This window comes from Oncorhynchus nerka, linkage group LG7 (genome assembly GCF_034236695.1).
Source record: "Oncorhynchus nerka isolate Pitt River linkage group LG7, Oner_Uvic_2.0, whole genome shotgun sequence".
NCBI classification, from domain to species: Eukaryota; Metazoa; Chordata; class Actinopteri; order Salmoniformes; family Salmonidae; genus Oncorhynchus; species Oncorhynchus nerka.
Genome location: NC_088402.1, coordinates 30,849,125 through 30,861,200, shown reverse-complemented (window position 1 = coordinate 30,861,200; position 12,076 = coordinate 30,849,125). Strand labels below are relative to the sequence as shown.

At 44.0% G+C, this 12,076-nt stretch overlaps 1 protein-coding gene across 9 annotated transcripts in view; it reads right to left on the bottom strand.

Annotated features, from left to right (window-relative positions):
* LOC115132127 (receptor-type tyrosine-protein phosphatase U-like) overlaps positions 1-12,076 on the bottom strand; it is a 310,999-nt gene that overhangs the window by 31,904 nt on the left and 267,019 nt on the right. For 5 of the 9 annotated variants that reach the window (XM_065020406.1, XM_065020409.1, XM_065020407.1 and 2 more), the window contains 2 exons: positions 11,777-11,794; positions 6,257-6,293 (listed from right to left, as the gene is read on the bottom strand). In XM_065020406.1, the coding sequence (XP_064876478.1) occupies positions 6,257-6,293; positions 11,777-11,794 (55 nt within the window). The remainder of the gene's footprint in view (positions 1-6,256; positions 6,294-11,776; positions 11,795-12,076) is intronic. The other 4 variants (XM_065020410.1, XM_065020413.1, XM_065020414.1 and 1 more) reach the window with 1 other exon arrangement.

Here is a 12,076-nt window from a genome sequence, read left to right as displayed (position 1 = left end):
TCATTCTTGATCACTCATGTTCAGTTATCATAGCTATTTTGCATTCACTTTGTTTCCCTCGTTGTTCCACCCCCCTCTCTCATTCGCTTTGTCTCTTATAAATAAGCCATATGATCAAATACAACCAAGGCGGTTGTTGTTTCCGCAGTGTTTTTCACAGTTTGCCTTAACATGAAGCCTCCACAGTGGATCCTACTTGAGATGCCTAGCACCTAGCCCCCACGTAGTGTCTACTGTATTATTAATATGACGACATGTTGTTTCATATCCAGCAGCACTCCTCACTGAGGGCCAGAGGGCCCGGGCTATCAGAGAAGTGATAGATAACGCTGCATCCTCCCAGGGCACATCTGTATGCTCAGCGTAATGTTGCTGTGTGGACACAGGGCTTCAGAGCAACACTCCTCCACTACCTCCTCCACCTCACCCTTGGACACCAGTTTCGCTCCAGGCACCTGCCTACACACACACCTATACATACAGTATATACATACAGTGCCTTCAGAAAGTATTTTTGTGTTGCAGACTGAATTTAAAATGGATTAAATTGAGATTGTGTGTCACTGATCGACACAAAATAACCTATAACGTCAAAGTCAAATTTTGTTTGTAGCAACATTTTGAAATTATAAAAAATGTTAAAGCTGGAATGTCTTGAGTCAATAAGTATTCAACCCCTTTGTTATGGCAAGCCAAAATACGTTCAGGAGTAGAAATGTGCATAACAAATCGCATAATAAGTTGCATGTACTCATTCTGTGTTAAATAATAGCGGTTAACATGATTTTTGAATGACTACCCCACACATACAATTATCTGTAAGGTCCCTCAATCGAGTAGTGAATTTCAAGCACAGATTCAAAGACCACGGATGTTATTCAATGCCTTGCAAAGGGCAGCAGCGAATGTTAGATGCACAAAAAAAAATAGGCATATGTTGCAAGTCACGACTTCACAGAAGAGCCGTTTGAACGTTAAAAAAAATATATTTTTTATCTAAATGCATTTTCTTTGGCAGAAATGCCTTCTTGAATGTGCCTTAAAAGAAACGTGTGTGCCATCTGTAAATATGAATAAAATTGTTAAATGTGTTGGTTAAGCAACCTTCCCACTAGCCATGATTGGCTGAGATAATGAGTGGGCTGAATATTTCGAGAGAGAGGAGTTCGGATTGGTCTGCCATAGAAGCTCATCAGTCTGTGTTGGTATTCCTGTCGAATGCGGCTTTAAAAAAAATGTGTTGTGTAGTGGAGCTGCATAAGTGTGGCTGTCCACTTTCTGGAGGATCAAGTTTTGAAATCAGTGGAATTAGTATGATATCTAAAGAGACAGAGGAAACACCTGTCTCCAGATTACATCTTCAAACTAAGGGCAACCGTGGCATGGCATCCCTTTTGACAGAAAGTGGTTTAATTTCAAGCTAAAGTGTACTGTTAGCTAAAGCTGCCTGGCTCCCTAGCTGATGTTATCATTCATTTCCCAGAGCCATTTGCTGTTCTAGTTAGCTTACAATGAACATGGTTGGTTAGCTCCCAGCACTGGCTCATTAGCTAACGTTACATGACGTGTGTGCAACACCCGATGAATATGGCCGGTGTCAGTAAACGTCTGCAAAAAAGCGTAATGAAATTGTTGCCAGCAGAGCTGTTTAGGCTGTTTTCATGCTATCCAGAGGTAAACAAATCAAGCGTCAAGTGCGCGCTTCGAGAGCGAAATAAGATGGGTAGCTAAAGCTTAGGGTGAGGGTGTAAACGATGCTGAATGGGTGTAGACAAAGAAGAGCTCTTCACTAGATAGCAAAACATTCAAAGGCGATAAAAAAAAAGTGAGTTTAGAAGTTGATAAACTTTTTCAAAGCAGAATTACATTCCCATTGTTCCTCAACTGTAGTGTATGATATACCATTTTGTAGCTCTGAGTCTCTACTTTTATCTAATGTAAAAAACACAATTTCAACTTTTGCTACATCCAGGTGGCGAGTCACATGAGCATGGTGAAGTTATTATAAATTACACTTTGGATGGTGTATCAACACACCCAGTCACCAGAAAGATACAGGCATCCTTCATAACTCAGTTGCCGGAGAGGAAGGAAACTGCTCAGGAATTTCACCATGAGGCCAATGGTGATTTTAAAGAGTTTAATGGTTGCGATATGAGAAAACTGAGGATGGATCAACAACATTGTAATTTCTCCACAATACTAACCTAAATGACCGCGTGAAAAGAATTACAAATATTACAAAACATGCATCCTGTTTGCAACAAGGCAAAGAAATGAACTTTTTGTCATGAATACAAAGTGTTATTTGTTTGGCACAAATCCAACACAACACATCACTGCATACCACTCTTTATATATACTGAACAAAGATATACAGTTCATATAAGGAAATCTGTCAATTTAAATAAATTCCACTAATCTATGAATTTGAGCCACTAATCTATGAATTTCACATGACTGGGATAACAAATATGTATCTGTTGGTCACAGATACCTTAAAAAAAATAGGGGTGTGGATCAGAAAACCAGTCAGTATCTGATGTGACCACTATTTGCCTCATGCAGCGAAATCTCCTTCGCATAGTTAATCAGGCTATTGATTGTGGCCTGTGGAATGTTGTCTCCCTCCCTTTCATTAGCTGTGCAAAGTTGCTGGATATTGGCGGGAACTGGAACATGCGGTTGTACAGGTCAATCCAGAGCATTCCAACCATGCTCAATGGGTGATATGTCTGGTGAGTATGCAGGCCATGGAAGAACTGGGACATTGTCAGCTTTCAGGTGATGGCTGGATGAATGGCATGATAAGGGGCCTCAGGATCTCATCACGGAATCTACATGCATTCAAATTGCCAACACTAAAATGCAATTGTGTTTGTAGCTTATGCCTGACTGCCTGCCCATACCATAACCTCACCACCACCATGGGTCACTCTGTTCACAAAGTTGTCATCAGCAAACAGCTCGCCCACACAACGACATTCACGGTAAGCTCATTGTCATCTGCCCGGTACAGTTGAAACCGGGATTCATTCTTGAAGAGCAGTCTTCTCCAGTGTGCTAGTGGCCATCGAAGGTGAGCATTTTCCCACTGAAGTCGGTTGCGACGTCAAACTGCCGTCAGGTCAAGACCCTAGTGAGGACAACGTGCATGCAGATGATATTCCCTGAGACGGTTTCTGACAGTTTATGCAAAAAAATATTTGGTTGTGCAAACCCAGTTTCATCAGCTGTCCGGGTGGCTGGTCTCAGACGATCACACAGGTGAAGAAGCCGGATATGGAGGTACTGGGCTGGCTTCGTTACAAGTATTCTGCGGTTGTGAGGCCGGTTGGACATGCTGCCAAATTCGCTAAAACAAACGAAGGCGGCTTATGGTAAAGAAAGCTACATTAAAATCTTTGGCAACTGCTTTGGTGGACATTCCTGCAGTCATCATGCCAATTGCATGCTTCCTCAAAACTTGAGACATACGTGGCATTGTGTTGTGTGACAAACCTGCACATTTTAGAGTGGCCATTTATTGTCCACAGCAAAAGGGGTACCTGTGTAATGATTATGCTGTTTAATCAGCTTCTTGATTTGCCACAACCGTGGATCTTGGCATTGTAATCAAATTTGTGCACAACATTTGAGAGAAATGATATTTTTGTGCGTCTGGAACATTTTTTAAAATTTCAGCTCATGAAACATGGGACCAACACTTTACATTTGTTCTTGTGTTTTTGTTCAGTATATTTTCAAGCATTGTGATGGCTGCATCATGTTGGAGTATGCTTTTCATCGGCAAGGACTAGGGAGGTTTTTTAGAATAAAAATAAATGGAATACAGCTATAAGCACAGGTAAAATCCTTGAGGAAAACCTGGTTCAGTCTGCTTCCAACAGATACTGAGAGACAAATTCACCTTTCAGCAGGACAATAACCTAAAACACAAGACCAAATCAACACTGGAGTTGCTTACCAAGACGACATTGAATGTTCCAGAGTGGCCTAGTGACAGTTGTGACTTAAATCAGTTGAAAATCTACAGCAAGACTTGAAAATGTCTGTCTTGCAATGATCAACAATCAACTTCAGAGATTGAAGATGTTAAAAAAGAATAATGGGCAAATATTGTACAATCCAAGTGTGCAATTCTCTTACAGACTTACCCCAAAAAAACTCACAGTTGTAAGCGACTCAGGGGTGTGAATACTTATGTAAATTAGATATTTCTGTATATAATTTTCAATACATTTGCTAAAGATTCTAAAAGCATGTTTCACTTTGTTATGGGGTACAATGTGTAGATGAGTGAGCCAAAAAAAATTGTGAGCAAAAACACAACAAAATGTGGAATAAGTCAAGGGATATGAATACTTTCTGAAGGCACACTGTGGTAGTCAACCTCATCTGGCCTCCTGGCTTTTTTTTAACCATGCATTCTAAAATGTATTCAGTCTGCCTCAGTAAGAGAACAGAGACACATTTGTGTATGCCAGTGGCTATGTAATATGTATGCATAAACGTGTGTATACTGTATAAGTATTTGTGTGTGTGAGTGTGAGAAAAAGAGAGAGAGAGAGAAAGAGAAAGAGAGAGAGAAAGAGAGAGAGAGAGACAGAAAAAGAGCAAGAGCAAGAGAAAGACAGAGAGGTTTAAGAAGAGCAAGTGAACTGAAATCTTCCTTGTGTGGAGTGGTGGGAATTGGGACCAAAAAGAAAGAGGGAAAGACACCAGAGGGGAATCACATACTAAACTAATAAGATCAGAGCTAAGGAAGAATAAATTATATATCTCTGTGTGTGTGTGTGTGTGTGTGTGTGTGTGTGTGTGTGTGTGTGGGGGGGATCCATGTTCTAGGTCCTGACTTGAGGGAGTAGCAGAACTATGCACAGACGTAGGGGAGGAGAGACACATAGAGACTTCACAGAGAGCTACAGCTATGTGCTGTAACATATTCAGACTCAGTTGGCCTATGTACAGGTACATGTGACTAACGGTAGAGAGAAGTGGTGTTGAGGTTGTAGGAACATTTACCCAGATACAGAACGTGATGGAAAACCACAGTGTGTGAATGTATGCTTGTGTGTGCGAGAGAGAGAGAGAGAGATAGGAGCGAGAGAGATAGGAGTGAGAGATAGGAGCGAGAGATACGAGCGAGAGATAGGAGCGAGAGAGAAAGAGATACGAGCGAGAGATAGGAGAGAGAGAAATAGATACGAGCGAGAGATAGGAGAGAGAGAGAGAGATACGAGCGAGAGATAGGAGAGAGAGAGAAAGAGATACGAGCGAGAGATAGGAGAGAGAGAGAAAGAAATACGAGAGAGAGAGAGAGAGAGAGAGAGAGAGCGAGATAGGAGCGAGAAAGAGATACGAGCGAGAGATAGGAGTGAGAAAGAGATACGAGCGAGAGATAGGAGCGAGAGAGAAAGAGATACGAGCGAGAGAGAAAGAGATACGAGCGAGAGATAGGAGCGAGAAAGAGATACGAGCGAGAGATAGGAGCGAGAAAGAGATACGAGCGAGAGATAGGAGCGAGAAAGAGATAGGAGAGAGAGATAGGAGCGAGAAAGCGATAGGAGCGAGAAAGAGATACGAGCGAGAAATGAGAGAGAGAGAAAGAGATACGAGAGAGAGATGAGAGAGAAAAAGAGATAGGAGCGAGAGAGGAGAGAGAGAGAAAAAGAGATAGGAGCGAGAGAGGAGATAGCGAGAGAGCGAGAGAAGAGAGATGAGAGAACGAGAGAGAGTGCGAGAGATTAGATTTTTTTTAAACCTTTATTTAACTAGGCAACTCAGTTAAGCACATATTCTTATTTACAATGACTGCCTACCCCGGCCAAGCCCTAACCCGCACGACACTGGGCCAATTGTGTGCCGCCCTATGGGAGTCCCAATCACGGCCGGTTGTGATACAGCCTGGAATCAAACCAGGTCTGGAGTGACGCCTCTAGCACTGAGATGCAGTGCCTTAGACCGGTGTGCCACCCGGGAGAGAGAGAGCGAGAGATGAGAGAGAAGAGAGAGAGAGATAAAGAGCTTGGAGAGAGAGCTTGGAGATGGTTTCCGTGTGTTTGATGCCATTCCATTTACTCCGTTCCAGCAATTATTATGAGCCGGCCTCCCCTCAGCAACCTCCACTAGTGTTTACACATTAATAATTCAAATCATTATTTTAACATCAACAACTGGGAGGCATGGCTGTGCATGCACATACATACATACAGTACACACACAGAATACAGTTATTGATTCCAATGGCACTCACCTTGGGTGGCTATGAAGTGGTTTGATCGCTGGTACCCCTGTAAAAAAAGAAAAAGAGATGTAGAGGAAGAAAGAAAGAGAGAGAAAGAAAGAAAGAGAGAGAGAGTTGATCATCAGAGTAGCACAGTGTAAAGACCAGTCCCTGGAGCCACTGTACAGAACCACCCCCATCCCCCTCCCTCCGTATTCTCTCTTCATTTCCATCTGGTATTGAATTATACTGCATATGTAGTGGAGCTTGCGTTGTATTCATCTTCCACCTAGATATAATACCAATTGGTTTTCATATTATAATATTTCCATATTGTAAAAATAGGACCAATAACAGGTAGCTAAAGGACAATTCTCTACAACGGCCATAATTGTCTAGAGAGAGGGACCGTAATCTTCTCAATGGGCAGCTTCCTACCAATTAGCTTCTTTGTTCAGGCAGCATTTTACCATTATCTGTTCAGGTATAGAGCAATAATAAACTACAAAAGGGAAATTATAATAATTTCAGCTTTCATCTGACACTGTCTGAGGCAAAGCGGTCATTTCCAGCAGCGTGAGCGAGCTCCATTTCAGTCTCTGTCTCTGCCACTACTTTGCATGCAGCGGGAATAGGAGTTGGTTCAAAATCAGTGACAGATCTGTGACTCCAGGAGCAATTTCAGCCGATTGACACTGACTGATCTGCCGTTGTATGTTCTCCTGGGGGAGGTATTAGTGCTGCTATGATCCAGCCTGGACACTGTCAGATGGGATGGCTATTCATGGTCTCACTCTCTCTCTGTGTGGAGAATGTAAAGCAAGACAAATCCGCCAGCCCTGGGCATGATCCCATCATAGCGCCTGGCTGTAAGGGAATACACACACACACACACACACACACACACACACACACACACACACACACACACACACACACACACACACACACACACACACACACACACACACACACACACACACACACACACACACACACACACACACCATTCCACAAGTGCCATGCCACACAAAGAGGAGAGGAGGGGAGATGGTTAACCGTGTGTGTCTGTCTGTGTGTGCTTCCTGTCTGTCACCTAGGCAACCACCACCTTCCACCTACAGCGAGCAGACAGCATCACATCGAGTAGTGTGAAATACAAAATGGATGAAAAAGAACTGAATAAAAATATACTTTTATCTCATGCTCCCCACCACACATAAACCATGATAAAATTCATCACAGCGCCACAACATGATGGGACAGAAAGCAAGTGGCCACAAGAAGAAAGCCAAGACATGTTTGAAGTTGGCAACCTCCCACTTTACATTTTCTCTTCTTCCACAGCTAGTTGGCCTAGATAGATAGTCCACTACGCAGTCGAAGATTAGCCAAAACACTATATGAAAATCTTGTGTGAGAAACATCCAACAGAATGTGATTCAGGGACAGAAAACAGGTTGAAAACAGTCTTACATGTAATGTTCAGGGTGTGGCAGTGAGTGTGTTGCCTGTGAACATGCTCTAGTAGTCCCTGCAGTGTCTGATCTGAAGGTGTGTGTATCTATCCAGGCTTTGGTCCTGCATGCTTTCTCTGCATGGGTCTCTACTGCCCTCCGGGCATATCTGAGCTCTAGCCAAAAGTCATTAACTATATAGGTAATAGACAGGCCAAAGGTAGCGCAGTGTGATGGCAATAGGGCAGTGTGATGGTAATAGGGCAGTGTGATGGTAATAGGGTAGGGCAGTGTGATGGTAATAGGGTAGGGCAGTGTGATGGTAATAGGGTAGGGCAGTGTGGTGGTAATAGGGCAGTGGGATGGTAATAGGGCAGTGTGATGGTAATAGGGCAGTGTGATGGTAATAGGGTAGGGCAGTGTGATGGTAATAGGGCTGTGTGATGGTAATAGGGCAGTGTGATGGTAATAGGGCTGTGTGATGGTAATAGGGCAGTGTGATGGTAATAGGGCAGTGTGATGGTAATAGGGCAGTGTGATGGTAATAGGGCAGTGTGATGGTAATAGGGCAGTGTGATGGTAATAGGGCTGTGTGATGGTAATAGTGCTGTGTGATGGTAATAGGGCAGTGTAACGGTAATAGGGCAGTGTGATGATAGTAGCGCAGTGTGATGGTAATAGGGCAGTGTGATGGTAATAGGGTAGGGCAGTGTGATGGTAATAGGGCTGTGTGATGGTAATAGTGCTGTGTGATGGTAATAGGGCAGTGTGATGGTAATAGGGCAGTGTGATGGTAATAGGGCAGTGTAACGGTAATAGGGCAGTGTGATGATAGTAGCGCAGTGTGATGGTAATAGGACAGTGTAATGATGTAATGTATTGATGGTAATAGGGCAGTGTGATGGTAATAGGGCAGTGTGATGGTAATAGGGCAGTGTGGTGGTAATAGGGCAGTGGGATGGTAATAGGGCAGTGTGATGGTAATAGGGCAGTGTGATGGTAATAGGGCAGTGGGATGGTAATAGGGCAGTGTGATGGTAATAGGGCAGTGGGATGGTAATAGGGCAGTGTGATGGTAATAGTGCTGTGTGATGGTAATAGGGCAGTGTGATGGTAATAGGGCAGTGTGATGGTAATAGGGCAGTGTAACGGTAATAGGGCAGTGTGATGATAGTAGCGCAGTGTGATGGTAATAGGGCAGTGTGGTGGTAATAGGGCAGTGGGATGGTAATAGGGCAGTGTGATGGTAATAGGGCAGTGTGATGGTAATAGGGCAGTGGGATGGTAATAGGGCAGTGTGATGGTAATAGGGCAGTGTGATGGTAATATGGCAGTGTGATGGTAATAGGGCAGTGTGATGGTAATATGGCAGTGGGATGGTAATAGGGCAGTGTGATGGTATTTTATTTGTAATTTTTTTATTTCACCTTTATTTAACCAGGTAGGCCAGTTGAGAACAAGTTCTCATTTACAACTGCGACCTGGCCAAGATAAAGCAAAGCAGTGTAACACAAAGAACAACACCGAGTTACACATGGGATAAACAAGCGTACAGTCAATAACACAATAGATTTAAAAAAGGAAGTCTATATACAGTGTGTGCAAATGGCGTGAAGAGGTAAGGCAATAAATAGGCCATAGTAGCGAAGTAATTACAATTTAGCAAATTAACACTGGAGTGATAGATGAGCAGATGGTGATGTGCAAGAATAAATACTGGTGTGGAAAACAGCAGAAAAGTCAATAAAAACAACATGGGGATGAGGTAGGTAGATTGGGTGGGCTATTTACAGATGGGCTATGTACAGCTGCAGCAATCGGTTATCTGCTCAGATAGCTGATGTTTAAAGTTAGTAAGGTAAATATAAGTCTCCAGCTTCAGCTATTTTTGCAATTCGTTCCATTGGCAGCAGAGAACTGGAAGGAGAGTCGGCCAAAGTAGGTGTTGGCTTTGGGGATGACCAGTGAGATAACCCTGCTGGACTGCGTGCTACAGGTGGATGTTGTTATCGTGACCAGTGAGCTGAGATAAGGCGGAGCTTTACCTAGCAAAGACTTATAGATGACCTGGAGCCAGTGGGTCTGGCGACGAATATGTAGCGAGGGCCAGCCAACTAGAGCATACAGGTCGCAGTGGTGGGTGATATAGGAAGCTATTTTGTAAATGACACCGCCAAAGTCGAGGATCAGTAGGATAGTCAGTTTTACAAGGGTATGTTTGGCAGCGTGAGTGACGGAGGCTTTGTTGCGAAATAGGAAGCCGATTCTAGATTTAATTTTGGATTGGAGATGTTTAATATGAGTCTATTTGCAGTCTAGCCAGACACCTAGGTATTTGTAGTTGTCCACATATTCTAAGTCAGAACCGTCCAGAGTAGTGATGATAGTTGGGGGGGCGGGTGCAGGCAGCGAACGGTTGAAGAGCATGCATTTGGTATTACTAGCGTTTAAGAGCAGTTGGTGGTCATGGAAGGAGTGTTGTATGGCATTGAAGCTTGTTTGGAGGTCAGTTAACACAGTGTCCAAAGAAGGGCCAGATGTATACAGAATGGTGTCGTCTGCGTAGAGGTGGATCAGGGAATCACCCGCAGCAAGAGCAGGCAGTGTGATGGTAATAGGGCAGTGTGATGGTAATAGGGCAGTGTGATGGTAATAAGGCAGTGTGATGATAATAGCGCAGTGTGATGGTAATAGGGCAGTGTGATGGTAATAGGGCAGTGTGATCGTAATCAGGCAGTGTGATGGTAATAGGGCAGTGTGATGGTAATAGGGCAGTGTGATGGTAATAGGGCAGTGTGATGGTAATAGGGCAGTGTGGTGGTAATAGGGCAGTGGGATGGTAGTAGGGCAGTGTGATGGTAATAGGGCAGTGTGATGGTAATAGAGCAGTGTGATGGTAATAGGGCAGTGTGATGGTAATAGGGCAGTGTGATGGTAATAGGGCAGTGTGATGGTAATAGGGCAGTGGGGTGGTAGTAGGGCAGTGTGATGGTAATAGGGCAGTGTGATGGTAATAGAGCAGTGTGATGGTAATAGGGCAGTGTGATGGTAATCAGTGTGATGGTAATAGGGCAGTGTGATGGTAATGGGGCAGTGTGATCGTAATAGGGCAGTGTGATGGTAATCGGGCAGTGTGATCGTGATAGGGCAGTGTGATGGTAATAGGGCAGTGTGATGGTAATAGGGCAGTGTGATCGTAGTCGGGCAGTGTGATGGTAATAGGGCAGTGTGATGGTAATAGGGCAGTGTGATGGTAATCGGGCAGTGTGATGGTAATAGGGTAGTGTGATGGTATAGGGCAGCGTGATGGTAATAGGGCAGTGTGGTGGTAATAGGGCAGTGTGATGGTAATGGGGCAGTGTGATCGTAATAGGGCAGTGTGATGGTAATAGGGCAGTGTGATGGTAATAGGGCAGTGTGATGGTAATAGGGCAGTGTGATGGTAATAAGGCAGTGTGATGGTAATACGGCAGTGTGATGGTAATAGGGCAGTGTGATGGTAATAGGGCAGTGTGATGGTAATAGGGCAGTGTGATGGTAATAGGGCAGTGTGGTGGTAATAGGGCAGTGTGATGGTAATAGGGCAGTGTGATGGTAATAAGGCAGTGTGATGGTAATAGGGCAGTGTGGTGGTAATAGGGAAGTGTGGTGGTAATAGGGTACCATTTAGGAAGCAACACTAGACTGTTCTGCTCCCATTGGTTCCTTTGTGCCATTTTTGATGGGGGGCAGGTGTCATATGTAATATAAAGCTCTAACTGCTGGTTCTGTCTATTGGGACAGACTTGCCTGCAGTTAGACACGCTTTGTGTCATCTCTGCTGTGACGGTGGACAGACAAACCTAATACAAATCCCTAAATCTAGGTGAGTCTAGTCTGGCTGCAGATGAGAGAGAGTGTAGTGGTGTAGTGGAGCAGGTTTGGCTAAATTAAACTCTGGGGAGCAGCTGGTGCCTGGGACTGGGAGGGTCAGAGACGGAGAGATTAGAAAGTAATGGAGCCATGGAAAGGTGGAAGGAAGTAAGGGGGTACGCAGAGGGCACAGGGTGACTGGGTGGATAGATAGGAAAGAAAGAGAAGTCGTAGTACTTACTTCCCTGTTTATCCGGATCTAAGAAGCCCCAAAGGTTGAGAAAAGATGGAAGGAGAAAGAGAAAAAGAAGGAAGGAAGCAAAGAACAAAATTGCTAATTATTATGATTAAAGAACAGGGGGATAGGAGAGAACTCTGGAGGTTAGAGAGAGAGAGACAGGAGAGAGAGAGAGAGAGAGAGAGAGAGAGATTGTTTCACACTACCAGTGGAGGATCAATGTGTAAACCCTCACACTTGTTGCCAAAGCAAAGAGGTAGAAACCCAAGCTTTTTCTTCAACTTCCTGTTGTGCGGAGTGGTC